The sequence below is a fragment of the Lutra lutra genome, chromosome 11, assembly GCF_902655055.1.
Source record: "Lutra lutra chromosome 11, mLutLut1.2, whole genome shotgun sequence".
NCBI lineage: Eukaryota > Metazoa > Chordata > Mammalia > Carnivora > Mustelidae > Lutra > Lutra lutra.
The window spans coordinates 58,451,340-58,476,791 of NC_062288.1; the positions used below are offsets into that span (position 1 = coordinate 58,451,340).

Genomic DNA, 25,452 nt, shown 5'->3' on the forward strand with positions numbered 1-25,452 from the left:
ACATGGGCTGTGGTGCTGCCGATGAGGGAAAATCAAAGCAGTCTACTAGAGACATCAAGGTCTCCTAGACGCCAGTGAGGTTTGCTTTTAACACACCAAACTGCTCTGTGACCTCACAGCAGGAAGGTCTGAGCCAAGGGCTGAGATCCACTGGAATGGTATGGAGGTAGTGCTGAGAGAAGGCAGTGCCGTAAAATCAGAGGTGAGCGGTGAAAAAAACTAGATGTGTATCCAGAATGCTTTCACGCACAAGTACAGCACTGAGGCCGTGCCCTAGAAAGGATCTGGCAGAGGGGAGAATGACAGCCCATTGACAGAGTTAGAGGGGAAGGCAGTTGCATTGACATTCTCAAAAATAATTTTTGGGGGGATCCTGGGTGCTCTGTCATTTAAGCGTCTGAGGAGGCTGGATTTTGGCTCAGGTCACGATCTCAGGGTGGTGAGATTGAGCTCTGCGTTAAGATTCTCTCTCCCTCTGTCCCTCCCCACCTCTCTCTCTCCTTCTCCCTCTCTCTAACAAAGAATAGTAATAATAGTAATAATAATTTTAACGAAAACCAAAAATGTATTTTTGGAGCCCAAAGTGGAAAGGACTAAATTCTTCTAAAACAAAAACGGGAGTGGGTAGATGAAGGAGGCAAAAGGCTGTCAAAAGCAATCCTGGTCTGGTATGACCCAGTTCTCTAAGAAGATGAGATAGATCCCCAGTCATCAGGAGGGGATAGAGCTGGGGCCCTGAACTGAGCGGGCTGGTGAGGACTGGTACTGAAGGGCCAGTTTCCTTCCCGGGAAACTGGGGTCCGTGGCTGCAGAAAGCCCAGCAGCCAGTTGGCATGAAGGCATCTGGACATTGTGATGTGTGGACACAGTTCCATTTGCCTGGCAGTTTCCGGCACACCCTGCCGCCCACCTTCACCAAGCTATTATCCAGAGAAAGGAAAGCTATGTTTAAAGATCTTAGAGAAGGGTTTCCTTTTCTCTAGAATGAGCCAAATCTTTTCTCCTCTAGAAAAGAAACAGAAAAAAAAACAAGCTAAGTCATCAGAAAAAATTATAATCTGATACGAAGTTTAGTTGAAACTTTAGCTACCACTCTAAAGAGAACAGGATGAGAGACACATGGGAACTAGTGGAGGAGGAGGCCACGAGGGGAAATCAGGTAACCCAGGGATGCAGACACTGAACTTGGCCACCACCACTTTGAACCTAGAAAATAGCAGAAAACCGTGAACTAGGGCTGTCATCAATGAAAGGGGGTGCTGTAACTGTCCCTATTCCAAACTGCCGGGGTGTCTGGTGAGTTTAAGACCCATTTCTCCCCACACAGTCCTACTGACATGCTGTCTCTCTTCCCTCCCTGTTTTTCTGGCTGCCCATCTTCTCCGGGGCACCTGCCGCTCCCCCACCCCCCAGCTTACCCAGCTCTGCCCTTAACTTCCAGAGCTGCTCTCTAAGCCCACGATGAAATAATTACAGGTCACACTTGGCACTTTACCATGTGCCAGACACTGCTCTGAGTACTTTTGCTTGTCTTAACTCCTTTAATCCTCGTAACAACCCTGTGAAGTAGGTACTATTTTAATCCCTATTTTACAGATAGAAAGACTGGGGCACAGAGAGGTGGAGGGACTGGCCCAAGTTCACACAGCTAGTGAGTGGCAGAGTGATGATTTGAACCCCGGAGGTCTGGCACAGACATCTCTGCTCTCAGCCATTGCCTTACCTCTCAACACCAGCCTGTCCTAGAATGCCAGATGTTAGTCTGCTCAAGTTCATTTTGAGGCCATATGAGTTTAGCCAGTGAGGGCTCCTACAAGCACGGTCCTGCCTAATACCTGAGCCCATCAGGACTGAGGCAGGTGATGGTTGGAATCCTGGCATCCTGCCCAGCTCTTCGCAGGCCCCTTCCCTGGGGGCCTGGCACAAACTGTCTATCCCCAGCTACTGACGAGGGTCCCGCTGAGCGTGACCCCTCACCTGGGGACCCTCCACTGTACCCTGGCTGACTTCGAGTCAGTCTCTGGCTGGAAGCCCCGGATACAGAGCACCCGTCACAGGGCTGGACCCTCTTAACTGAGAGGTGCCCCAGCGTCACCACTGTTCCCCACACTGGATCGCTCCCTACTCATCCTGCCACCCGCTCCCACCCCCTACTCCTCACAAGCCCCCACTTCTGCACTGAGCCCACCTAAATTGTGAGGGGCTTCAATCTCCTGTGAGCGCAGGCACTGTCTTCTGCTTCTCACCTCAGAGGTGCAAACAGTCAACACTCCAGCTAGTGGACTGGCAAGAACCTTTTTAAAAACGAATGGGGAGGGGCGCCTGGGTGGCTCAGTGGGTTAAAGCCTCTGCCTTCGGCTCAGGTCATGATCCCAGTGTCCTGGAATCGAGCCCCACATCGGGCTCTGTGCTCTGCAGGGAGCCTGCTTCCCCCTCTCTCTCTATCTGTCTGCCTCTCTGCCTACTTGTGATCTCTGTCTGTCAAATAAATAAATAAAATCTTAAAAAAAAAAAAAAAAAAACGAATGGGGAGGTAAAACATACTCCAGGGGGACATTTCTTCCTAGAGGCCACATGGATGGAGTGTGGTCACATCTCTGACCTCCTGGGGCCATAAGTGGCTCATCGGTTAAGCGTCAGCCTTCAGCTCAGGTCATGATCCCGGGGTCCTGGGATCAAGCCCCACATGGGGCTCCCTGCACAGTGAAGGCCTGCTTCTCCCTCTCCCACTCCCCCTGCTTGTGCTCCCTCTCTCACTCGCTCTCTCTCTCTGTGTCAAATAAATAAATAAATAAATAAAATCTTTAAAAAAAAAAAATCTCTGACCTTGGAGAGTCATTCAGGAATCCTCTGGATCCTCTCTCCATGTGACCTCCATGTTTACCGTCCTCGAACCACCCTGACGGGGCCGGTGGTGAGACAGAGTCCACAGCGGTGTGACCCAGGGAAAGACACGAGGAGGGGGGCCCTGTGTGTGGTCTGGGGCTGTGTGGAGTACAGCAGTGAGGAGAGGAACAGCGAGGAACGCCATCCCCGAGGCCTTGCCCTAAGGCTTATCCTGTTTGCAGGTAACCCAAGGCATCCGGCAAACCCCCAGGGACAGACGGGATCAGTGGCATTGCTATTTCCTTGCTTGGCTTTAGCTTTCATCCCCAGGAACATAATCGTAATTTAAAGTTTCCGAGAAAGTTCTGCCAGAAATATTGCCTGTTCTGCTGTCCAGGGCTTTCCCAAGAATGCAGTCCTCTTTTGGCCCCTGAGGCAGCCTGTCATTTTGCTTCCAAACAGCAAAGGAATACGTGCCTGTCTTACTATGTAATATGACTGTACGTATCCTAGACATAAGACAAGCATTCTCCAGAACATGTCCTAGGTACGAAGAACTGGAAAGAAAAAAAAAGTGTAGGAAAGGCTACATACGATGGACCCCCTTGCTGCAGATCCCAGGGCCCCCTCACGTGGTGAGGCCGCTGGGAAGTTCTGCAGCCACACAGGCCGTGTAGTTTCATTTAATGCGGCATTTCCCTGGGCTGGGAGCCGGAGCAATTGGAGAGTGATGACTTCATGGGTCAAGGGTTTCTCTGGGGGGTGATAGAAAAGTGCTGGAATTCGTAGTGATATTTGTACAATATTGGGCATGTGCTAGATGCCACTGAATGGAACCCTTTACTATGGCCAAAATGGTAAATTTGCTGTTATATGTGTTTTACTGCGAAGAGAGAAGGAGGGGGGTGTACCTCCTGATGGGGCACACCAGGAACTGGGCAGTCTTGCCACAAAGTCCAACTCGATTAGGCCTCTAGAGCCACCAGTTTGTAGGAAAAACAGGGGAAAGAGGACTCAACAACTCCCTGCAGAGGCATTCAACAAAATTAGAAAATGAGGAGCATCAAAGGAATAAATCACTGGGTTTCTTTAACAACTAAAAGGTAAGGGGAAAAAAGAGGGAGGGTGAACAGTCACAGTTTAAAAGATGTACAGGACCTATCAGCCAAATGCAGTGTGTGAATCACGTTTGGATCCTGATTTAAACAAATCAACTAATTTTTTTAAAAGATTTATTCATTAAAAAAAAAAGTTTATTGGGGTGCCTGGGTGGCTCGGTTGGGTGACTGCCTTCGGCTCAGGTCATGATCCTGGAGTCCTGGGATTGAGTCCCACATCGGGCTCTCTGCTCAGCAGGGTGTCTGCTTCTCCCTCTGACCCTCCCCTTCTCGTGCTCTCTCTCTCAAGTAAATAAATAAAATCTTTTTAAAAAAAAGTTTATTCATTCATTCATTCATTCATTCATGAGAGACAGAGGGAGAGGCAGAGATAGAGGGAGAAGCAGGATCTCCGGTGAGCAGGGAGCCTGATGTGGGACTCAATCCCAAGACCCCGGGATCATGACCTGAGCCGAAGGCAGACACTTAACCGACTGAGCCACCCAGGGGCCCTCAACAAATTTTTTTAAGTATTAATACGACAACCAGGGGAGTTGGATTACTGACTGGATTTTTTATGGTATTAAGGAGTTATTGTTAAATTTATAGGTGTGATAATGGCATTATGGTGATGTAATAAAGAAATGTATTTTTGGAAATACATAGTGAAGCATTCATGGATGAAAAGATATGTCTGGGATTTGTTGTAAGGTAATTCAGAATAAGGAAGGGGAGGAGAGGCACCTGCGTGGCTCAGTCAGTTAAATGTCAGACTCTTGGTTTCAGCTCAGGTCCTGATCTCAGAATGGTGAGATCAAGCTCCATGTGAGGCTCCGCGCTCAGAGCAGAGTCTGCTTAAGAATTTCTCCCTCTCCTTCTGCTCCTCCCTTCCAAACTCTCTCTTTCTCTCAAATAAATAAATCTTAAGAAAAAAACAAAAAAAGGAAAGGGGAGGAAAATGGATGACAGTTTAAAAGAAACAGGACTAGCCATGAATTGATGATTGCTGGAAGTTGGGTGTTCTAATTTTGTATTAAGTTTGAAAATGTACATATAAGTAGTATTTTAAAAATACATTGCTAAGCAACAAATGAAAAGAAGGACCTAAGTCTTGGACATGGTGTAGTTTTCTAATAATTAAATCTCTGGTAGATGTAGGATGTTAAAATTAGCCCTAGAGATTTTAAGATCAGGATTTTTATATTTGCTTTCCATCCTTCCTGCCGTATTAGGGGAAAAAAAAATACCATGCTCATAAAGCAGGGTAGAGTCAAGGAAAGCAAAAATAAAAGCATTTCTTAAGTGTTTGCTGCGTGTATGTATTAATTTCTTGTTCACAGTCCTCTAATAGCTTCCCATCTCACTTGGAGCAAAATACAAATTCCTTACCATGGTCTGTGATGGGTCCAATATGACTTGGCACCTGAAACCCGTCTCCCTTCCTACTGCACTGGCCTCCCCACTATTTTTTGAAAACAGCTGGTGCTCTCTTGTCTCAGGGCCTTTGCACTCACTATTCTCACTGCCCAGAATACTCTCTCCCCCAGCTAGCTGTGTGATCCTCTCCCTAACCCGCTTGAAGTCAGACTTTCTCTAGGCACTTCCTTATGTAACATAGGTGTGAGCTCCCACACACATACCATCACTCACCTTTCCTTGATCTCTTTTCCCTTGCTTTGTTTATTTTTTAGCATTTATCACCCCCTGACAAATTATTTGTTGATTGTTTTTCTGCCCCACATGGACTGTAAACTCCAATAGACCTAGCCTTTGTTTATTCAAACAATGCCTGTTTTTTTTTAGCACATAGTAGGTGCTCATTAAATAGTTATTGACTTAATTTAGTGCATACCCACAAGTGTTTAGGTAAACATGCCCCCCCATGGGGGGCTGACATGTATTTCCATACTGGCCAAGACCCTCCTGGATTAGCTGGAGGTGCCTGAGCTGGGCCCAGAGGTCTGCAGAGCAGCCAAGTGCCTGGCAGTGATAGAGGGCTCCTAGTCCCTTCAGCCTATGGGAGGGACAGCTAGGGGAGACCTTCTGAGCTCTGTTGGGGCTGGGAGGACTGTTCTTTCCTTGAGAAGAGTGAGATTAGATGAAGGTCCCACTGAGGGGTGGTAGCATCTGCTGGAAATAAACTGGGAAGAAAGGACACAGCTAGATAGAGTGTTTAGGGGTCACAAGAGTGCTATGGACTCAGATGCTGCAGACGGTTTGAGGTTCTTTTTCTTTTATTTAAGATTTTATTTATTTGAGAGGGAGAGAGAGAGAGAGAGAGAGCAGGAGCAGGGTGAGGGCCAGAGGGAAAAGCAGACACCCCGCTGAGCAGGGAGCCTGATGCCCATGTGCGGCTTGATCCTGGGACTCCAGGATCATGACCTGAGCTGAAGGTCGATGCTTAACTGACTGAGCCATGCAGGCGCCTCTGGTTTGAGGTTCTTAAAGGAATTTGTTTTCAGGTGAGAGTTGGACAATGCATGAATGGATAAGCAATTCTGAGTGCTAAATATTCCACAGAGCAATACTGTGAGTATTGTGAGAACTGTGAGAACAGGCCCTGCTATAACAGGCCCAACTTATTTTGAAGAATTTCACTTCTATGCAAGTTAACCTTCTGAACTACTCTTTAGGTTGTTGTCCAAATGAATCTGGGTTTTGTTTTTTGTTTTTTGTTTTGTGTGTGTGTGTGTGTGTATGTGTGTGTGGTTTTTGTTGTTGTTGTTTTTTCCCAAAGGAATCCAGGTAGCTAAGACCCTCCTTTGGAACCCAGCTCAGAACTCACACTTGAGAAGCTGGGCATTGTGTGTTCCGCCTCCCCCACAAAACTGCCAAGGAACTGAGTTTCTACACGTGATAGAAGAGAGCAGTGAGCTTCTCTGCTGGGGACAGCAGGGCTGAAATAGTGGAAATCTGGGAGGGGAACTACATCTCATCAGCGGCTCACTTCCTAAAAAGCTGTACAGCAAAATGACTTGTTAATGATCCAAATGTTTAACTCAACAAGGAGATCCTGCTGGTTACAAGATTCCTATAGGAAATACTTTAGGAAAGTAAATAATCCTTAATTTGCAGTTTCAAACATGAAACACGCGTCTATACTTCCAGTTTTCACATGGCAAGACATTGCTTTACATCAGCCAGTTTCTGATCTCTCAGCCACCTTGCTGAATTCCAGTGTCAGCTATGCCAAATAATCATCTCTTGGCTGTGAAAAGATTTCCTGGCAGGCTCTCCAAGACAAGGACAGATGGCATCCCACTGGGGGGTCCTCCCAGCTCTTTGTTTCAGCAAATATTGACGCTTTTGTGGGAAACAGATCCAGATCCTGTTTTTTCCTAACTCATCTTGGCAATCCTGAAGGTTTGGAGACACGTAGTTTGATAGAATTGGGAAAGTACACTTGCGACTGACATACATTAAGGAGGGTAACATTCATGGTTAATTGATGTTTGTAAAAGTCACAAAGTGGTAAGCAATATTCTGTGATCACAAATCACTTCTGATCAGAAATGAGGGAGGATAGTCAGGGAGAGGGGGAGACAAGCGACCCAAAAATTCAAACATTTTTTAAGATCCCCAAAATATGTATAAAAAGTTTATCACGGAGTTATAATAATGGAAGTATGACAACAACTGAAACATTCATCAGTAGCAAATTATTTCACTAGATCAAATACACCCACATTAGAGGATATTTTGCCACCTACAGAGATGACAATGTGTGGCAATATTTGTTTAATACGGTAAGATGTAATCAATATTGGCAGTTTTTAAAAAGCAGGCACAAAAAACAATTTGTTACAAAACGAAATTATTTTTATAAAATTATTATAGAACTCCCATAAGTTATAGAAATTATAAAGAAATTATTTTTATAAAAATGATGTGTGTGTGCGCAAAGGTAGTGAAATTCTAGGTGATTTTAACTTCCAGTTTCCTTTCTGTATTATCTGTTCGTGGTGTTTTTATAAGGAGCACATATTGCTTCTATCATGAGGAGGCAAACTAAAAGTTATTCCAAGTTGTAAAAAGGAAGTCACAGATAACTTTTATTTTTTTTTTAAAGGTTTTATTTATTTATTTGACGGAGAGAGACACAGTGAAAGAAGAACACAAGCAGGGGGAGTAAGAGAGGAAGAAGCAGGCTTCCCACTAAGTAGGGAGCCCTACGTGGGGCTTGATCCCAGGACCCCAGGATCATGACCTGAGCTGAAGGCAGATGCTTAACGACTGAGCCACCCTGGCACCCACAGATAACTTTTAATCAACTTCTCCCACAAAAGCCTGATGTGGTATTTTGTTGGGGCCCTGCAGCGGGAAAGGGGGGAGGAACAAAACAAAGGTCAGGGCAGAGGGAGCCTTGAAGGTTAGACACTGGGATGAGGCAAAGTGTTCAGAGGGCTTCCAAGCCAAGCCTCCTGCCCATCTGCCCTGACCTGAACTGGCCTGAGAGCCAATGTGGAAACTCCCTCTTTCAGCAACACTCCCTCCCATGCCCTGGCTCTGAGGTTGCCATGAACTTGGCTGCCATGAACTTGCCATGAACTGCCATGAACAGAGTATCCCAATCTTGACTCAGGGGAAAAATAGTTCTTACATAATAACAAGAACCACACAAGAACTAAGGGAAATAGAAAACTTATCTGTACCCGTTTTCTAGAAATGCCCCCAGCAAATTACCACTCCAACAGCCTGGTGACTTGAAATGGCACTGTATTTCTCACTTGTGTGGGAGGTCAGGAGTCTGAAATCAAGGGGCTGGCAGGGCTGTGCTCCCCCTGCAGGCTCTTGCTAAGAACCATCCTTGCCTCTTCCCACTTCCGATGGCTCCTGGCGCTCCAAACAACATTGCTCGTGTCTCTGCCTCTGTCTTCACATGGCCTCCTTCTCTGTGTGTCTGCTTTTCTGGTTCTTATAAGGACACTCTCAGCAGACTCAGGGTCCACCCTAAACCCACATGATCTCATCTCAGTCCTCACTTTACATCCGCAGAGACCCTATTTCCAATTTAAGTCACAATCGGAAGTTTGGGGTGGATGTGAATTTGGGCAGACACTATTTGACCCACTATAATATTGTAGACAATATTTGTTTAGGAAGCAACAACTCTGATGAGAATTTATCTTTCTATACAGGAGGTGGAGGGCTGGCAGGGGATGGCAGAGGGCTCGGAATAGGCTCTATGGGGCCCAGAAAGCCTGCCTCTTTCTTGTAGTTTGGCAGTCAGCAAGCTGCCTTGGAGTTAAGATCTGATAGAGTTTCTGGAGTCCAGGATAATAAAACTAGAAATTGGATAAAAACAGCAAGGACAAAGATACAGTTAAGCAGGAATTGGTTAATGATGTGAATTAGCACAGAGAACATTACAGCCACTATCAAAAATGCAAATATGCTTGAAGGAGAAGATCAAGCAAATGAGAGAATTCAGGTGCTAAACTAACCATCAGTTCGGGAAATAAAAAACGCATCAGCTTCACTAAATAATGATCAGAGCCGTTGGCCTCAAAACTAGCTTTTGATAGCAAAGGGGCAATAAATCAGGCCGCTAGAAATCTGGACTTCTATTAAGTCCTGATTACGGATTCTTGGGTTTTCTACTTTCTGGATGATCAGTGACCTTCCTCACAACCCAATTCATGTGCGGCTTCCCTATCATCAAATAGTGGGAAAGTGCAGAGTGAAGATCAAGGTGATAAACTTTCCAGACGTCATCAGGGAGGTACACGTACTAACCAAAAAAGCGGGGAAGTCGCATCATAAAGTCAGAGAAAGATGCTTTCGTGTTCCCCATCCAGCTGGAGATTGAATCTGGAATAGAGTGTATCTTATTTTCCAAACTATGCGGTGGTGTTTTCAGAACTGAAAGCCTCATAGGCAGGTGAGAACATGAGTTTGATAGTAAGTAGTTTAACAGAACTCCTCATTCACGGCCAAGACTTTCAGACACATTGAAGGCCAGATGGGAACTTAGAAACCTGTCCAGTTCAAGTTCTCTCTGTGCAGGTAAGAGGTCCAAGGTCTAGATATATAGGTACCCCTTCCAAGATGACTTGCTTGGGCTAAACTAGGATTAGAACCAGGAATCCCAAGCACTGTTCATTTGAACATTCTCACCAGGTAGTCTTCCTTAAACACCTAGACTGTCAGAGTAAAGTGCTACTCTGCTTTGAATAAGCCACTCTGGGTTTGCATAAGTGTATCAAGTCACTGTGAGGGGCTAAAATAGTATCATCAGTCAAAAAGAGCTAGATACCAAGTAGGTGCTGAACGAGTGGTTTCTAAATGAAAAGAATTCAGAATAAGACCAAGGGACAGCGACTGCCCAGATATGCCCAAGACTGGTATCCATGGTTTCCTCTTCGTCTTGGGCACACCACAAAGCCCACCTTCCAGCTTTTCTGGCTTTTAAGCATGGCCATGAGGCTGAGTTCTGGCCAATGGAATGTGAGTGGAGTCACGGGGGCCACTTCCTGGCCTGGCCCACAGATTCCTCCCATGCTTGGTCTTCACTCTCTTTCTCCATCACCAGCTGAATGGAGGAGATGCTGAGGACCCAGAAGAAGATGGAGCCACTGTAAGGATAGGGCCTGTGTCCTCAAATGACCTGGAAAAGTACAGACACTCCTTATCCCAAACACTTTTTTGATCAGCGAAATAAGAAAGAAGTAAACTTGCACTGGGCCAAGCCATTGAGATTTGGGGGTTATTTATTATAGTGATTAGCCACTCTGATCAGGTTTGTGTGGGCAGTTAACCAGAACCAGGCCCAGAATAGTTTAGTGGCTAGACACTTTGGTTGTGATGGACAGGACCAAGGTTGTCAATGCTAATTCCCTGGGCTCCCAACTGTGTTTGCTGCAAACCTGCAGGTTTCTCCTTCCCTGCTGTCAGCCTCACTCTGTCCCCTCGACCTCTCTTCCTGATTCCCTTTCCATCCTCTGCAGGCCCCTTACACACGTGCACGTGTGCATGCCTGCACACACACATGTGCACACAGCAACTTCAAACTCTGAAAGCTTAACTAGAATTTAAAAATTCTAATTCACGCTACAGAGGTGAGACGGGAGGCAGCAAAGCTCCTTTGCTTGGGAGTTCCCTGGCATAGGCCTGGCCTCAAACCAATTGATTTCACACAGGAGGAGTCTTAGGTTTCCAGATCCGTGGTGTGCACTTCATCCTGTGAGCACGGAACTCAAAACTGTGCCCTAAATCCAGGAGTGGTTATTTTTGTGCAGGAGATAAAAAAGGAAGAGCATCCTAGGAGGGACAAACCAATACGTTATTTTCCCTGAAACTTCGCCGAGAAGGTTTTAGCAGGTTTGACACTTTCAAAAGTCATGGGAAGCATGCATTGACTGAAGAATGACATTTCCTCTTGCTGGAGGAGGAGGGTAAGTGATGAAGAAACCAGCCAAACAGCCCAGAGGAGGTGTGGATTGCAGTGAAAAGTGGAGAGATTGTGGGTTTGCATTCTGAGTATGTCATTGCACATGGGAAGGTCTTAGTACATAGTGGGGATCAGCACCTCGCTTCTACTATGAATGCTGCGTTCGAGCGCATCGAGGTCGGTCATCATCATCACAACATTCAAAACAGCTCCATAGTCAAACTTTCAGAAGATTCTGGACTAAACGAGAGAAAGAAGACAAACTCTTCCTCTTGATTAGGTATCAGCTGATTCATCGTCACGAAGGCGGGTACTAGACAGCAAATGAGGCCATTTATAAATCTGTTTCACAGAAGCCTTTGGCAAAATGTCTCGATAATTGCAGAGTCATTTAAATTCTAGTGATTATGCCTGGTTGGAAACTAGCTATGCTGAATTCTTCCTCCTAGATAAAATGACTTCTATCTCAATTCATATCTTGGACTTTGAATAGGCTCTTTTGCTCAATCCTGGAGTTTCCTCTACAAATTCAAAATTGCCTGTGGCTAACATTAGCAGAAACTTTGAAAAGAAGGATGCCAAAGTTCTAACCTGTTTTCCTCTTTGCTGGTTTTGGATCGATACTTATAAGAAATTGATGCAGAAGGCGGCACTGGTGCTCAATTCACAGCAGCTGTTGATGGCTGTGTTTTCATGGTAACTATCTTTCATGCCAAGCTACAATCTTACATTTTAAATTGGGGTAAACTAGATTATTGTGTCTCAGGACCAGCATATACTACTGCAGTGTTACTTCATAGTTATAAATTATTCATTGACTATCTCCTTAACCCACAGGATGTGTTAGTTATGGAGGCTGTATAACAAGTTACCCCAAGACTTAGTGGCTTGAAAGAATATTTATTTTCTTTAAAGGTTTTACTTATTTATTTGAGAGAGAGAGAAAGCTAGAGAGATTACAGAGGGAGAGGGAGAAGCAGACTCATTGCTACGTGGAGAGCCTGATGCAGGGCTTGATCCCAGGACCCTGAGATCATGACCGGAGCCGAAGGCAGACACTTAACCACCTGAGCCACCCAGATGCCTTTTGAAAGAATATTATCTTCAAGTTCTTTTTGGGTCAGGTATCCATGTGCCATCTAATTTTGTCCTATGGTTTGAGGGTCTGTCACAAGGTACAATGGAGGCGCCAGAGAGGGCTACAGTCATCTCAGATCTCAAGCAGGGAAAAATCTGCTTCAGAGCTCACTCGAGTGGCATTGGCAGGCCTCAGGTTCTCACTTGGCTGAAGATGCTAGTGTCTCACCACCTGAGCTTCTACTCAAGATTACGTACAACATGGCGGCTCTCTCCAAGAAGAACAGAGTAAGAGATGGAGAGAGGAGGAAAGTGCTGTGGTTGGATTTTTTGTGTGCCCCCAAAATTCATGTGTTGAAATTTAACCTCCAAGATGATATTTTTTATGTAGGGCCTCTGGGAGGTGGTTAGGTCATGAGGGTGGAACTATCATGAATGAGATTAGTGCCCTTATAAAAGTCACTGGGCAAGCTCCCTTGTCCCTTCCACCATGTGGGGATACAACAAGAAGTGAGCAGCTTACAACCTGGAAGAGGGTTCTCACTAAAACCAGCCCGGGCTGGCACCTTGATCTTGGATTTCCAGCCTCCAAAACAATAGATTCCTGCTGTTTATGAGCCACCCAGTCCTATGGCATTTTGTTATAGCCACCAGAACAGACTAAGCAAGCAAGCAAGAAGCCGCTGAGTCATTTTGTAACCTAACCTTGAGGATGGCATCCCACCACTTTTGCCATATTCTATTTGTTGGAAGTAAATCACTAGGTTTGGCCCACACTCAGGGGTTGGGAAGCACTGGGAGTCATCTTAGAACCTGCCTATCTCACAGGAATGCCACTGAAGGCAACGCTTTGCCAACTAATCCTGGTGAAGGACCAGCTTTCTTTTTTTCCCCAGTCTGTCATAGGTCAGTGCTTTTGTAATATAAAAATTCATTTCTAAAGACGAGAGCATAAAAAGGGAAACCCACTGATCATGTGTTGGATGTCGCACAATGTCAAATTGCTATAAAAATGTCTAAACTCTCTCAAGTCTATTACCAACCTCATCTGAGCCAGAAAGTCTTGGACCAGTCTTGGACCATCCCTTGACTAATACTGATTTAAGGACTTTAACAAACATAGGTGACTTTTCAAGGCTTTTACAAGATAATGGTTTGCACTTTTCATTTGGCTATTCCTGGATGGAGGGATTTTAGAAATTTTAAAGAACCGAAGTAGAAGTCATTCCTTCTAATTGCACTACTCTCTGCAAACCTAAAATTGGGACCTCTTGTGATTAAAGTCAAGAGCGTGTGGGATTGATTCTGAGTCTCCTGTTTAAGATTTTACTGCAGGGTCCTTTATGTGTTCCCCTCTTCACCAGTCTGTAAGCTAGAATTAAGACACTTTTGAATGAAGCAGTCTGATAAATATGATTATCTAAGCACATTTTTAAAGATGAGAGGGGAGGGGCACCTGGGTGGCTCAGTGGGTTAAAGCCTTTGCCTTCGGCTCAGATCATGATGCCACGGTCCTGGGATCGAGCCCCACGTCGGGCTCTCTGCTCAGCAGGGAGCCTGTTTCCCGCCCCCCTCCCCTCCTGCCTCTCTTCCTACTTGTGATCTGTCAAATAAATAAATCTTAAAAAAAAAAAAAAAGATGAGGGGTCAACCCCCTTCCCAATGATTGTTACACAGGAAGTTTGAATGCTTTTCCCGATGCTAGTCTACTATTCAGATCCCTCAAAACACTTCTCCAATCTAAATTCCTCAATTCAACTGAAAAAATATATATTTTGAGCACTAACTCTGTGTGCAAGATTCTGGAAGCTCTGACCCTGAAGAAAACACCATCCCTGTTCTCACCTGGTTTACAGCACTTCCTTTATTGTCATGTACATGTCAATATTTTGGCACGTGAGTACATTCTTTTTCTAGTTTCTGAGTGTTTCAAACACCTCTATCTAATCTCCATAATGAAATCATAAACCCGCCGAGAATTTCATGTTCTTCAGTCTTCAACACAGCGGCCGGTGGTGTAGTAGACATTCAGTTAAAAACCTGAGTTCAGTGGACATGAACTGAATCCAGAACATGAATCCCATGTCCAGGGACCAAGTGCTGTGAACAAGGCTTCAGTCCCAAACCTCACTAGCCTGGCAAGCATCTCTCCTCTAGCCTTTTTGCCACCCCCTAACCCATCCTTCAGGGCTTAAAGAGAAGCAGCTTTAAGAAGTCTGCTTCTGTCCCCCTAGCTCCCAGTGGGAAAAATGAAATCTAGTGTGAACTTTTCATACTTAGACCCAGAAGAGAGAACCAGGTAGAGAAAGGGACCTTTAAAAACAAGTCTTTCTTGGGGCACCTGGGTGGCTCAGTGGGTTAAGCCTCTGCCTTCGGCTCAGGTCATGATCTCAGGGTCCTGGGATAGAGCCCCACATTGGGCTCTCTGCTCAGCAGAGAGCCTGCTTCCCCCGCCCCCCACCTGCCCGTGCCTACTTGTGATCTCTCTCTGTCAAATAAATAAATAAAATTTAAAAAAATATATTAAAAAAAAAGTCTTTCTTGATCAACTCCTTACACAACTGCTAACCCTCAGTTGCTCATCTCCTCCTTCTTCCTCCCCCATCCGAGGAAGGGAGTGAGGGTTAGTAAAAGCTACATTTGCAAGGCCAAGGGCTGAGTACCGTGTGGGCAAAGAAGTGAGCCAGACAGGTTTGTTTTTGTTTTTTGTCCTCAAGAATTTACAATGGGCGAATGAAACCAATATTCAGCTACAATACAAAGTGCAATGTGCCAAGTGTTGTAATGTTGGCGTATGGAGAAAGCGCTGTGGGAGAACATATGGGGGAAGAGATTAATTCCAAATGGTGTAAACTCAGGGGGATGTATCTTTGGGGTTAAGCCTTGGAGGATGGGTAACATAAATAATGAGCAATACTTAAAAAAGACTTCCTATACCAAGTGCTGTGGTTGGTGGTTTAGATGCATCTCATTTGGAGTTCACAACAGGCCTGCTGGGGAATGTGTATTATCATTCCCTTTTTACAGGAGGAAACTGAGGCACAGAGTAATTTATCCAAGGTCGGGGCTATAAGAGGGGGAGTGGAGGATTTGAACTCATAGAGGCTAACTCTAGAGATGGTGCTCTTAGCCCTTAACAAGCAAAGGAGACCAGATGGGAAGGTCTAGCAGTGTGCAGGGAGGGCCCAGGGGACAGTGAGGGGTTGTGATGTTGGAGCACGGGACCTGGAGAGGTGAGGTGGGAGATGTGGGGGTGTGGGTGGGAACTAGGGTTTAGGTGGAGTGCTGTTTGATCTCAAAGGCAGCTGTGGAATCTGTATGTCAAACTCTGGGCTTTACATAGAATATTTCATCTGACTTAACCACATCCCTATTGCACAGGTACTCTTATCCCCATTTTACAGATAAGAGAACTGAGGTACAGAGAAGTAACCTACTCAAGGTCACACGACTGGCTGATCAGGGGGCCGGGATATGAAACCAAGGGTCGGACTCCAGAGCTCACTGTGCCAGCCAGTGTTCTCACGTGAGCGGTAGTCCTTTACATGCCGCCCAGTGTCTCTACTTTTCCCTCAGTCTACACATCCTGTCCCTTCCCACCCACCTTTACTCCTGACCCCCTATCCCACCCACCACATTCACCTACAGCCGCCCCGCCCACAAGCACTGAATTCGGACCATCTCTGGCCCCAACACTCTCTTCCCCCAGAAAGCTTTGTGTTTTCCCGCATAAAGAGCTCTTTAGCTGGGAAGCCCCGCCCCCTGCGGGCCCTTCTTACGGGCGCAAGCCCGGGGGCGGCTGTGGGCGTGTCCCCGGCGGCTGCGCCCGCGGCTCGGGGCGGGGCCTAGCTGGGAGGCGGAGTTTGGTCGCGTAGCTCTGCTGCCGGGCGGTGGGGGAGGCCGACTCTTCTTGCAGGTGGCTTCTCTCCCGCCTCTCGTGACTCCCCGCCCCCAGCGCCGTGCGGGCTGCCGAGGGAGCGCCCTTGTGCCCGGCCCCGAGAGCCCGCGACGGCTGCTACGCACCCGGGTCCATTGTTTCGCTTCTCTCTCTTCCGGGCAGGTGCCCGCGGCGCTCGCACGTGCCAAAGCGGCGGCAGGAGAGCAGGGACCCACGGGCGCCGGCAGGGGCGTCTCGGGCGCCCGGCGCGAGATGAAGTACCTGAAGCCTTGGTGGTCGGACGGCGGCGGCCTCCTGCACCTCACCATCCTGCTGAGCTTGGCGGGGCTCCGCCTGGACCTGGACTTGGACCTGGACCTCTACCTGCTGCTCCCGCCGCCCACCCTGCTCTGGGATGAGCTGCTGCTGGCCAGAGGCCCGACGAGCTCCGCCTACGCGCTCAGCCCCTTCCCAGCCTCGGGAGGGTGGGGGCGCGCGGAGCAGCTGCACCCCAAAGGCCGGGAGCCGGACCCAGCGGCGGATCCCGAGGGCCGGCTGCTTCGGGAGGTGCGCGCGCTGGGGGTCCCTTTCATCCCTCGCACCCGAGTGGATGCGTGGCTGGTGCACAGCGTAGCGGCCGGGGACGCCGACGGGGCCCACGGGTTGCTCGGCGCAGCCGCCGCCGCCTCTTCCGCGGAAGGAGTCGGCGCTAGCTTGGAAGACAGCAGCCAGGCTGCACCGGGGGATGGCGGGGACCCCCGAGCGGTTGCAAGTAGCCCCTCGGCCGCCGGGGAAGAGGAGAAGGCGCCGGCAGAACCGACGGCTCAGGTGCTGGACGCCGGCGGCCGCGCGAACCAGGTAACCGGAGAAGGGGACGCTAGCGCAGTGCTGGGGTAGCTGGCCAGGAGCCCGGCAGGCTTGTGACGGACCCACGGAGTCCACCCGCTCTGCTTCCACCCTCCTCCCCTGGGTGGTTGCAGTTTGGAGACCACCCTTGCCTCCCCTTTTTGTGAATCCAAACGAAAGCTGTTAGTGCGGTCGCTACGGCTTTTAGGTGTTTGAGAAAAAGTAGGCGAGACCATCCGTTTGGTTGTAGAGGACACCTTTCCTGTGTTCGGTGGCCGTCAGGAGTAGTTCGGGCCTGCGGAGGGGAGAAGGCATGCTGATCCTTTTCTTGCCTACGGTCTTCGTTCAGTACCTCATGTACACGGAGATGTCTTTTTCTGGAACCAGCGGATCCAAAAGGGGCCTTTGCCACCGGAAGGGCGCGTTTCTCTTAAGAATCCATGCTCCCGGTCTAACGTGATGGCCCCTACCCAGATTTTAACCCAGTTGCATTTCTTTTTTAGCTATTTACCCTTGATTAAGGAACCGTGGCCAGCTGGCAGACAGTGCTGCTGTGACCTAACCATCCCCGGCGCCTAACGATCCTCCTCCCTTCTGGACCATGTGTAACTTTTTTTTTTTTTTTTTGAGAGAGAGAGAGCAAGAGCAGGAAGGAGGGGCAGAGGGATAGGGAGAGAGACAAGCAGAGTCCTGCTGAGAACGGAGCCCGACCTTGGCAGGGTCCCAGGTCCCCAACACCATGACCTGAGCGGAAGTCAGTCATTTAACCGACTGAGCCATTCAGGCACCCATGTGTAACTTCTTAGGAGCATGAAGAAATCAGGTACCCTGACGGTCACCTAGTGACTTAACAAGTGCCCTTTGGTTTATGATTTCAAATCCTTCTATTTAACATCCTTCTGAAACAAAGTTCACTACGATGGACTGATGGAGTGTCTGGTGCTCCCACGGGCTCTTGGAGTCTAAAGACACTTATTACCAATTACCCAGGGTGCCTTCAACGGGGCCTTTTTAATTATCTTGTGGCCCAAACCTTAGTGTTAGCAGTCGGTATCGATCTACAGGTGTTCCTTGGATTTTGTTTTCGCGGAGTGCAATCTTATGCAAAGTGGGAACTAGGGCTAGACAGGTTTGTTTGCCGCCCTTCAGAATTGCCCTGTTAGTGTAGGTGGTTGCCAGACGAGCTTCTCCACCCTCTCCCGGAGGGGTCATTGTGCTGAAGTGCCTGTGATTCACTGTTATGCAGATCCGATTCCTTCCTCTTCCTGAGGCAGGAACTAATGGTGGTGGTGGGGGGACTGAGTCTTGGTGGGCTTCTGTCCAAAACAAAAAGTAGAAGGTTCTTCCTGCTCTCTCATCCGGTCTCGACCTTCACCTGAAACCTCTGCGTCCTAAGGAGTGGTGTGTGCTGCATTCCAGCCTTTCCTGATTTTGTAACTGGGGTGTGTGTGTGTGTGTGTGTGTGTGTGAGAGAGAGAGAAACCCAGTGCCCTGTGCTGTGGCAGATGCCACCCACCTTGCAAAGCATACCAGGGCCTGCAGGGAGGTGAAGCTGTTCACTCTGGGAGGACTTCCTTCCCCTTCTCAGCATTACTACCTATTTGGGCTGGCAAATCTGCTTAGGGGGAAGCTCTGGGGGCCAAGGACTGACCACATCTCCATGGAGAGTTGAGCCCCACTTTCCTGGGGTGTGGGGGGGAGGATGAAGTTTATACGGGCCAATCTCCTGGCCATTGCCTTCCGCAGCCGGCATGCGTGGACCTGCGGGATCGTGATAGCTGCTGGGGTGCCCTGGTTAGGTTGTTTTGGCCATGATCCGCTGTGGAACACCTTACAGTTTTCACCTTTATTGGTAATGCTTTTTAAAAACAAGCAAAGAAAAAAAAACCCAAGGCGCTTCTATCTGGTAGTAAGTTCGTATAGATTGGTAACAGAACCTGAGCTTCCTGACTCCCGTGTTAGCATGTTAATTAAGCACCTATGCTGTACCCAGCATACAGCTGTGTGGGGTGATGCCCCCGCCTCCCCTCCCGAGCCTCAGCACCACTGCTCTCTGATGCTGGACTGAATTTTACAAGCCGATTGCACCATCCATCAGTTCCGAGTTTACAATCTGAAACCTTGACTGGGGGGACAACGGCACCAGGGTTTGCAGTCAGCAGACCTGGGTTCAGGGCTATTACTTACTACTGTCAGGTGATGCTTATTTTAAGGTTCGTGCAAATTAAATGGAAAAGCATACATGAAGTGCCAGCTCAGTGCCTGGAATGTGATTGTTTCGCCTCGGATCTCCCGCTGCCCTCCTTAACCGGCCCCCACTCACTCTTCTCGCCTTTATCTTGTTGATGAGTCTGCCCAGGTTGTTTGCTTGCTCAGGAGGTGTGGTGTATTGCAGCCAGACCGCCTGGTTTTGAATCTCAGCTCTACTACTTACCGCTGTGTGACCTTGGGCCAGTTTCCTCACCTGTCTCTGCTTCAGTTTCCTGACCGGCGCAGTGGGAATCATGAAGGTACTCTCATCGAGGTACCTCCCCCGCCCAGGGGATTGTGGTGGGCCTTCGTTCATTCCACATCAGAGGCTCAGACATGTGCAGGGTCCCATCTTAAGCACTTGATAAAAGTTAGCTACTGGTATCTTTGAAAAGAGGGAAAGCTTTGTCCTATGGGAAAATCAGGGGTTTATGGTGTTTGTTTTTAAATAGATAATTCCAGTGGCTTATATTTGAGTTGTACGAGATTCTGGTTGTATAAGATAATTTTCCATAATTTTTGTCCATTTGCAAGAATGTGTTGGATTGGGGGGTTTTCCAGGTATCAAAAGAGGTACCGCTTTGGTTTCACTTTTTAGTGGGGGTGATCATTATCTGAAAACAGTATCCGGAATTCCCCGGGGCAGACCTGCTTCCCTTCAAAACCATGGGCATTCTCTCACAACCGGATGTAGCACATGTTTTCAAAGTAGTGCCTGGGTTAAACCGGGACTTGAATGGTTCTTGCAGATTTGAATGTGTGAGCATATTTGAAGACGAGTGACTGCCTGGAGCTAGCCCCAGTATTTGAGAGCGCTTGTCTCCATGTTGAAGAGGAGAAGCTTGTAGTCTTCTTTTTTTCTTTTTTTAAAAGATTTTATTTATTTGACAAAGGGAGAGCAGAGGGAGAGGGAGAAGCAGGCTCACTGAGCAGGGAGCCAGGTGCAGGTCTCAATCCCTGGACCCTGGGATCATGACCTGAGTCTAAGGCAGACTCTTAACCCACTGAGCCACCCAGGCGTCCCGCTTGCTGTCCTTTTGATAATGGTTTAAGCCCCAGAACCAGGACAGTGCACTGGGTGAGACCCCGGCAGGACCTCGTGGGCTGGACGGGGTGTCTTCAGGTCACTGGAAGAATCTGATACAACAATCAGTACTCCCTTCTAAGAGTAAAGAAGATGAGGAAGCTCCTTGATTGTTAGAGTAAAATTTGTTCTTCATTTCAAAAGCAGAGTTAATCCCTGGTGCCTGGGCAATTGGAGATAGACGAAATTTCAAACACTTGTTTTTAACTCACAACTGTGATACAGATAGAGTCTTAGACTTTCGTACAATCCAGTATAACAAAGCTTCAGAGAAGGCTCTTTGCTAAAAGACTCGGTAAAAATTCACCTGTGGTCTTATGGGGAAGGATGGCATAGGTCACACATGAGTGTCCTGGGGCTGCAGTAACTGGGTGGCTTGAACAGCAGAACCTTACCGTCTCCAGTTCCGGAGGTGAAAAGTTGGAAATCAAGTTGTGGCTCCTTCTGAGGCAGTCTAGGCCTCTCTCCTAACTTCTGGTAGTTTGCTGGCAATCTTTGGCGACCCTTGCTCCCTCCCTCCCCTCCTCCCTTCCTCCCCCATTTTAGTTTTAAGTAATCTCCACACCCGTGGGCCTTGAATTCACAGCCCCAAGATCAAGAGGCGACCCTTGGTTTCCACTGTGTCACCCCAGTCTCTGCCTTCTTCACAAGACATTCTCCCTGTGTGCTCATCTGTATCCAGATTTCCCATTTTGTTAGGACACCAGTCATCCTGGATTAGGGCCCGCCCTACTATCTTAATTACATCTGCAGTGACCTAATTTCCAAATAAAATCACATTCTTAGGTACTGAGGGTTATGGCTTCAACATGTGAATTTTGAGGGACACATGTCAATCCATTACACACTCATGCCCCTTTTCCTGGCAACTCTTGGGGTGTTCAGCTCGCTTAGCAAGTAGGCTGCAACAGTTTCTGGAAGCAGCTGGTCTTAGTATAGGATCATTGGCCGCAGGATTTGGTGTATGCTCTTGAGCGAACCTGAGTTGGTTGGTTTGTTTTGCTGACTTCATGTGCAGCTAACCCCAAGGAACCTTACTTCAAACTTTTTCCAGTCAATCCACCTCAGTTTGTGGTTTACAGAACTGTCCCCTCTTCAGTGTCCCTTGTATCCTTTGGCTGCTCTCCATTTTCCCTGCTTCTCAGCTCAGAAATCCAAGTATAGGGCCCAGGGCAGGCTGAGCTGGTGGGCAAGTGTGCTGGGCTCTGGGGTCAGACCAGCTGCTGCAGATCTCTGCCCCACAGCTGCCTGGCCGTGTGGTCTGGGGCGCACTCCTGAACCTCTCTGTGCCTTCATTCCCTTCTCTGTGAAGTGGGATGGTAAGAGTACCTTAGGGAGTCGTGGTGAGCATTAAATGAGATCATACACGTTAGCCGGGTTGGTACATAGCACGCCCTCAGTAATGTCAACGACTGCTGTTCGTTCAGCTGGGCCTGTCATGCCCCTTCCCCGATTTATTCCCATTCGTTCTCTTGCCAGGTACAGGTTTCCAGAGCTCACCTTTTCTCTTCACTCATCTGGGGAGCCTCCACCAGCTCACTACCTACCTGCCGATTTGATATTTTGTCATTCGAGGCTCGGCGTTTGGCTCGTGTGACCGAACTCCCAGCTCCCCTAGCTGAGCTCACCTCCCACTACCCGTGGCCTACTTTCCACCTCACACTTTCTCCCTTCCTTTTCCCCAGACAGCCCCGCAGCGCCTCACTCTGTTACCTTTGCCCAGAATGCATCCTTTCATTCCTTCCAAGTCTTCTATTGTTAAGATCTCAGACTCATCTCAACTATCATCACCTCATCGACAGGCATTTCCTGTTCTTCCTCCAAGCCCTGTCGCACTCTGTACCGTTTCTTCTACGGGCCTTGGTGTGCTCTACTTGGAACCGCAGTGTCTTGAGCATGGAAACTCGGTCTTCATTTAACCTGGAGGTAGCAACAGAGACAGGGTGAAGAGCAGACACCCGCCCCGCCAGCCTCTCCCAAGAACTGCTCATCTATCCCCCGCACAGGCCTTCCAGAACTTCAGGATCCTGTGAGTTTGAATGTATCTTGGGTCATTCAAGGCTAGAAAGTAGGTCAGATCTGAAGTCCTGATAGGCTGTCTGACCATTTAATGCCAGTTTGAGTGGATGGGGGCCGTGGAAAGCTGACTCTCGGGCATTGTAATTAATCAGGTGGTGAAACTTAGGATTGCTTAAAGTTCTATAGCAGGTTAGTGACCTTACCCAGAAGAGAACAAGTCAGCCTTCTCACGCACTGAGTAACCCGCCTCCCACCCACTACAAAACTCCAGGCTTGTGAAGGCACACTTCCCCCTTTGTGGCAGCCTTTTGATATGAAAAAGTTATTCTTGGCATCTCGTTGTTAAGGATCTGTGTGAATATTCACATATGCTTCTGGGCAGCTGAAGCGGGCCAGGGCTCCCGCACACCCCCGGGTCGGTTCCGGTTCCAATAGTTTTGGCAGAGTGTGGACGGGGGCATGGAAGCAAGGCACGGCCTTCGGAGGTTGGAGAGAACTGGGTTCCCCTCGGCATCAGGGTTCTTCAGAGAACAGAACCAGTATAGTCAGTATACGTGTATGTTTCAGAGATTAATTTCAGTTGGCTGGTGCTGTCATGGAGGCTGGCAGGTCCAAACTCTAGGGTACCTGGAAACCCTCCGTGGGCACTTGCTTCTGCTGCAGGCGTGAGGCAGAATATCGTCCTCAGTGAAACCTCCGTTTTGCTCTTAAGATTCTTCCACTTGGGGGCACCTGGGTGGCTTAGTAGGTTAAGCCTCTGCCTTTAGCTTAGGTCATGATCTCAGGGTCCTGGGATCGAGTCCCACATTGGGCTCTCTGCTCGGCAGGGAGCCTGCTTCCTCCTCTCTCTCTCTCTCTGCTTGCCTCTCTGCCTACTTGTGATCTCTCTCTGTCGAATAAATAAAATCTTTAAAAAAAAAAAAAAAAAGATTCTTCCACTTGTTGGATGGGACTCACTCAGATTCCCAAGATCATCTCTTCCTGAAAGTCACTTGGTTGATGTAGCTGTTAACCACATGTCCTGAATAATAGCCTATCAGCGACGCATTGGTTAGCGTTGATTGCGTAACGGAGGGCAGTACCCGAGCCACTCTGACACATGAAACCAGCCCTCACACCACCCCAGCTCCATCTTTGCTGGGCAGCCTCAGTGAGCCGTGGTTTCCAAATTGCAGAAGGGGAATATTAACCTGTTTCTGGGAGAGTTCGTAGGAGGATTACATCATGCCGTATGTCACAGGGCCTGTATAGGTCCCGGCATGTTATTAGATGTGTCACAGAATTTGCTGATTGCCCCGAGCTGGGGGTCGAATCTCCAGGAAACCGCTGTCCTCTGGAGGACCATACCAGACTGCTGGGTCATGCTGGGGCCTGCTTTGGTGTGACAAGAGGAATCCTTCTCTCCATGAGGGGGAAATCGTGCTGGAAGTAGCTGAGTGGATTGGGGATGTTGCATGCTGAGGGACTGAGGGAGGAACACGACGGGCAACTCAAATATTTGGAGAGCTGTTATGTAAGGAAGGCCTTGGAATTGTTGAGGAGGTAGACCCTGAACCTGAAGGCTCATCTAAAGGGAAAACTTGAAGGTAGGCTCTATGCCTAGTGTGGGGCTTGAACTCCCAACCCTGAGATTAAGAATTGCATGCTCTTAAGGACCGAGCCAGCCAGATGTCCCTTTTTTAGCCTTTCTTTCTTTCTTTCTTTTTTTAAGATTTTATTTATTTATTTGACAGAGACACAGCGAGAGAGGGAACACAAGCAGGGGGAGTGGGAGAGGGAGAAGCAGGCTTCCCGCTGAGCAGGAATCCTGATGTGGGACTCCATCCCAGGACCCTGGGATCATGACCTGAGCTAGCTGAAGGCAGAAGCTCAGTGACTGAGCCACCCAGGCGCCCCTTTCTTATCCTTTCTTAATTGCTGAGTGTTCTTGGGGCGCCTGGGTGGCTCAGCCAGCTAAGCATCTGCCTTCAGCTAGCTCAGGTCATGATCCCAGGGTCCTGGGATGGAGCCCCACATCAGGATTCCTGCTCAGTGGGAGTCGGCTTCTCCCTCTGCCTGCCTCTCCCCCCTGCTTGTGTTCCCTCACTAGCTCTTTCTCAAATAAATAGTCTTCAAAATATAAAAGAGCTGAATATCTCCGAGGGTGATCAGTTACTAAGTTGCTTGTTAAAATGCAGACATGGGGGCCCACCCCAGACGGGCTGAACTAGAGCCTCTCAGGTGGGGGACCTGGGAGTCTGCAGTTTCCCAACCTCCCGGTGATCCATCAGCCCAAGCCTGACCTCAACCCTAGTGCTCCTCTCCCTTGACCCCCCAGTATCCCACAGCCCCTGCCTGAAACGGGGGCCTGCCTGGTGAAAGCCTGCCCTTCCCCAAATTTAAGGCCCAGCGAAAGGCCTGGGCCGCAGGGTTGGGGCTAGTGGTCAGGTTTACCAGGTGCTTTCAAGCTGAAGCCACATCTCTCTAGATTCCTGCTGGAGGATGGGGAACTCGCTGCCCAAGAAGGTAATAATAATGAATGCAGAATGTCAACAATCAGGTTGGGGTCCTGACCCCACACATAGTTGAAGATCCATGGAGAACATCTGACTCCCCCCAAACTTAACTACTAATAGCATAGTGGTAACCGGAAGAGTGGAGGACAGGTACTCTGTGGGCTACGTGCATTGCGTTCTGTGCCCTTGCCATAAAGAAAGCTGGAGGAAATACAGTACGGGACTGTAGGAAATCCACGTATAAGCGGCATCCACGCAGTTCAAACCTGTGTTCTGGCATCAACGGGAGCTTGCACAGAAGGGCAGTTTAAAGCTCTTGCTTAAGTTCTAACACAGGCAAAGCCAAGGTAGAAACATCAGAACAGCAGAGAACTTTCTGGGCAGGTAGAAATGTCCCACGACAAGTGGAGATGTGAGCCAAGTGGGCGCCTCCGTTGATCAGAATGGTACAGCTGAGGCGTATGCATTCCTGCCTGTGTGAATCTGGCCTA

General features: G+C 48.4%; 1 protein-coding gene across 2 annotated transcripts in view; it reads left to right on the forward strand.

Moving 5' to 3' along the window:
- The first annotated feature begins 16,264 nt into the window (after window positions 1–16,264).
- Window positions 16,265–25,452, forward strand: part of NFE2L3 (NFE2 like bZIP transcription factor 3) — a 29,047-nt gene continuing 19,859 nt past the window's right edge. Inside the window, exon 1 of one of the 2 annotated variants that reach the window (XM_047695507.1) lies at window positions 16,265–17,125. In XM_047695507.1, coding sequence (XP_047551463.1) covers window positions 16,541–17,125 — 585 coding nt within the window. In that variant the 5' untranslated portion in view covers window positions 16,265–16,540. The remainder of the gene's footprint in view (window positions 17,126–25,452) is intronic. The other variant, XM_047695506.1, reaches the window with a different exon arrangement.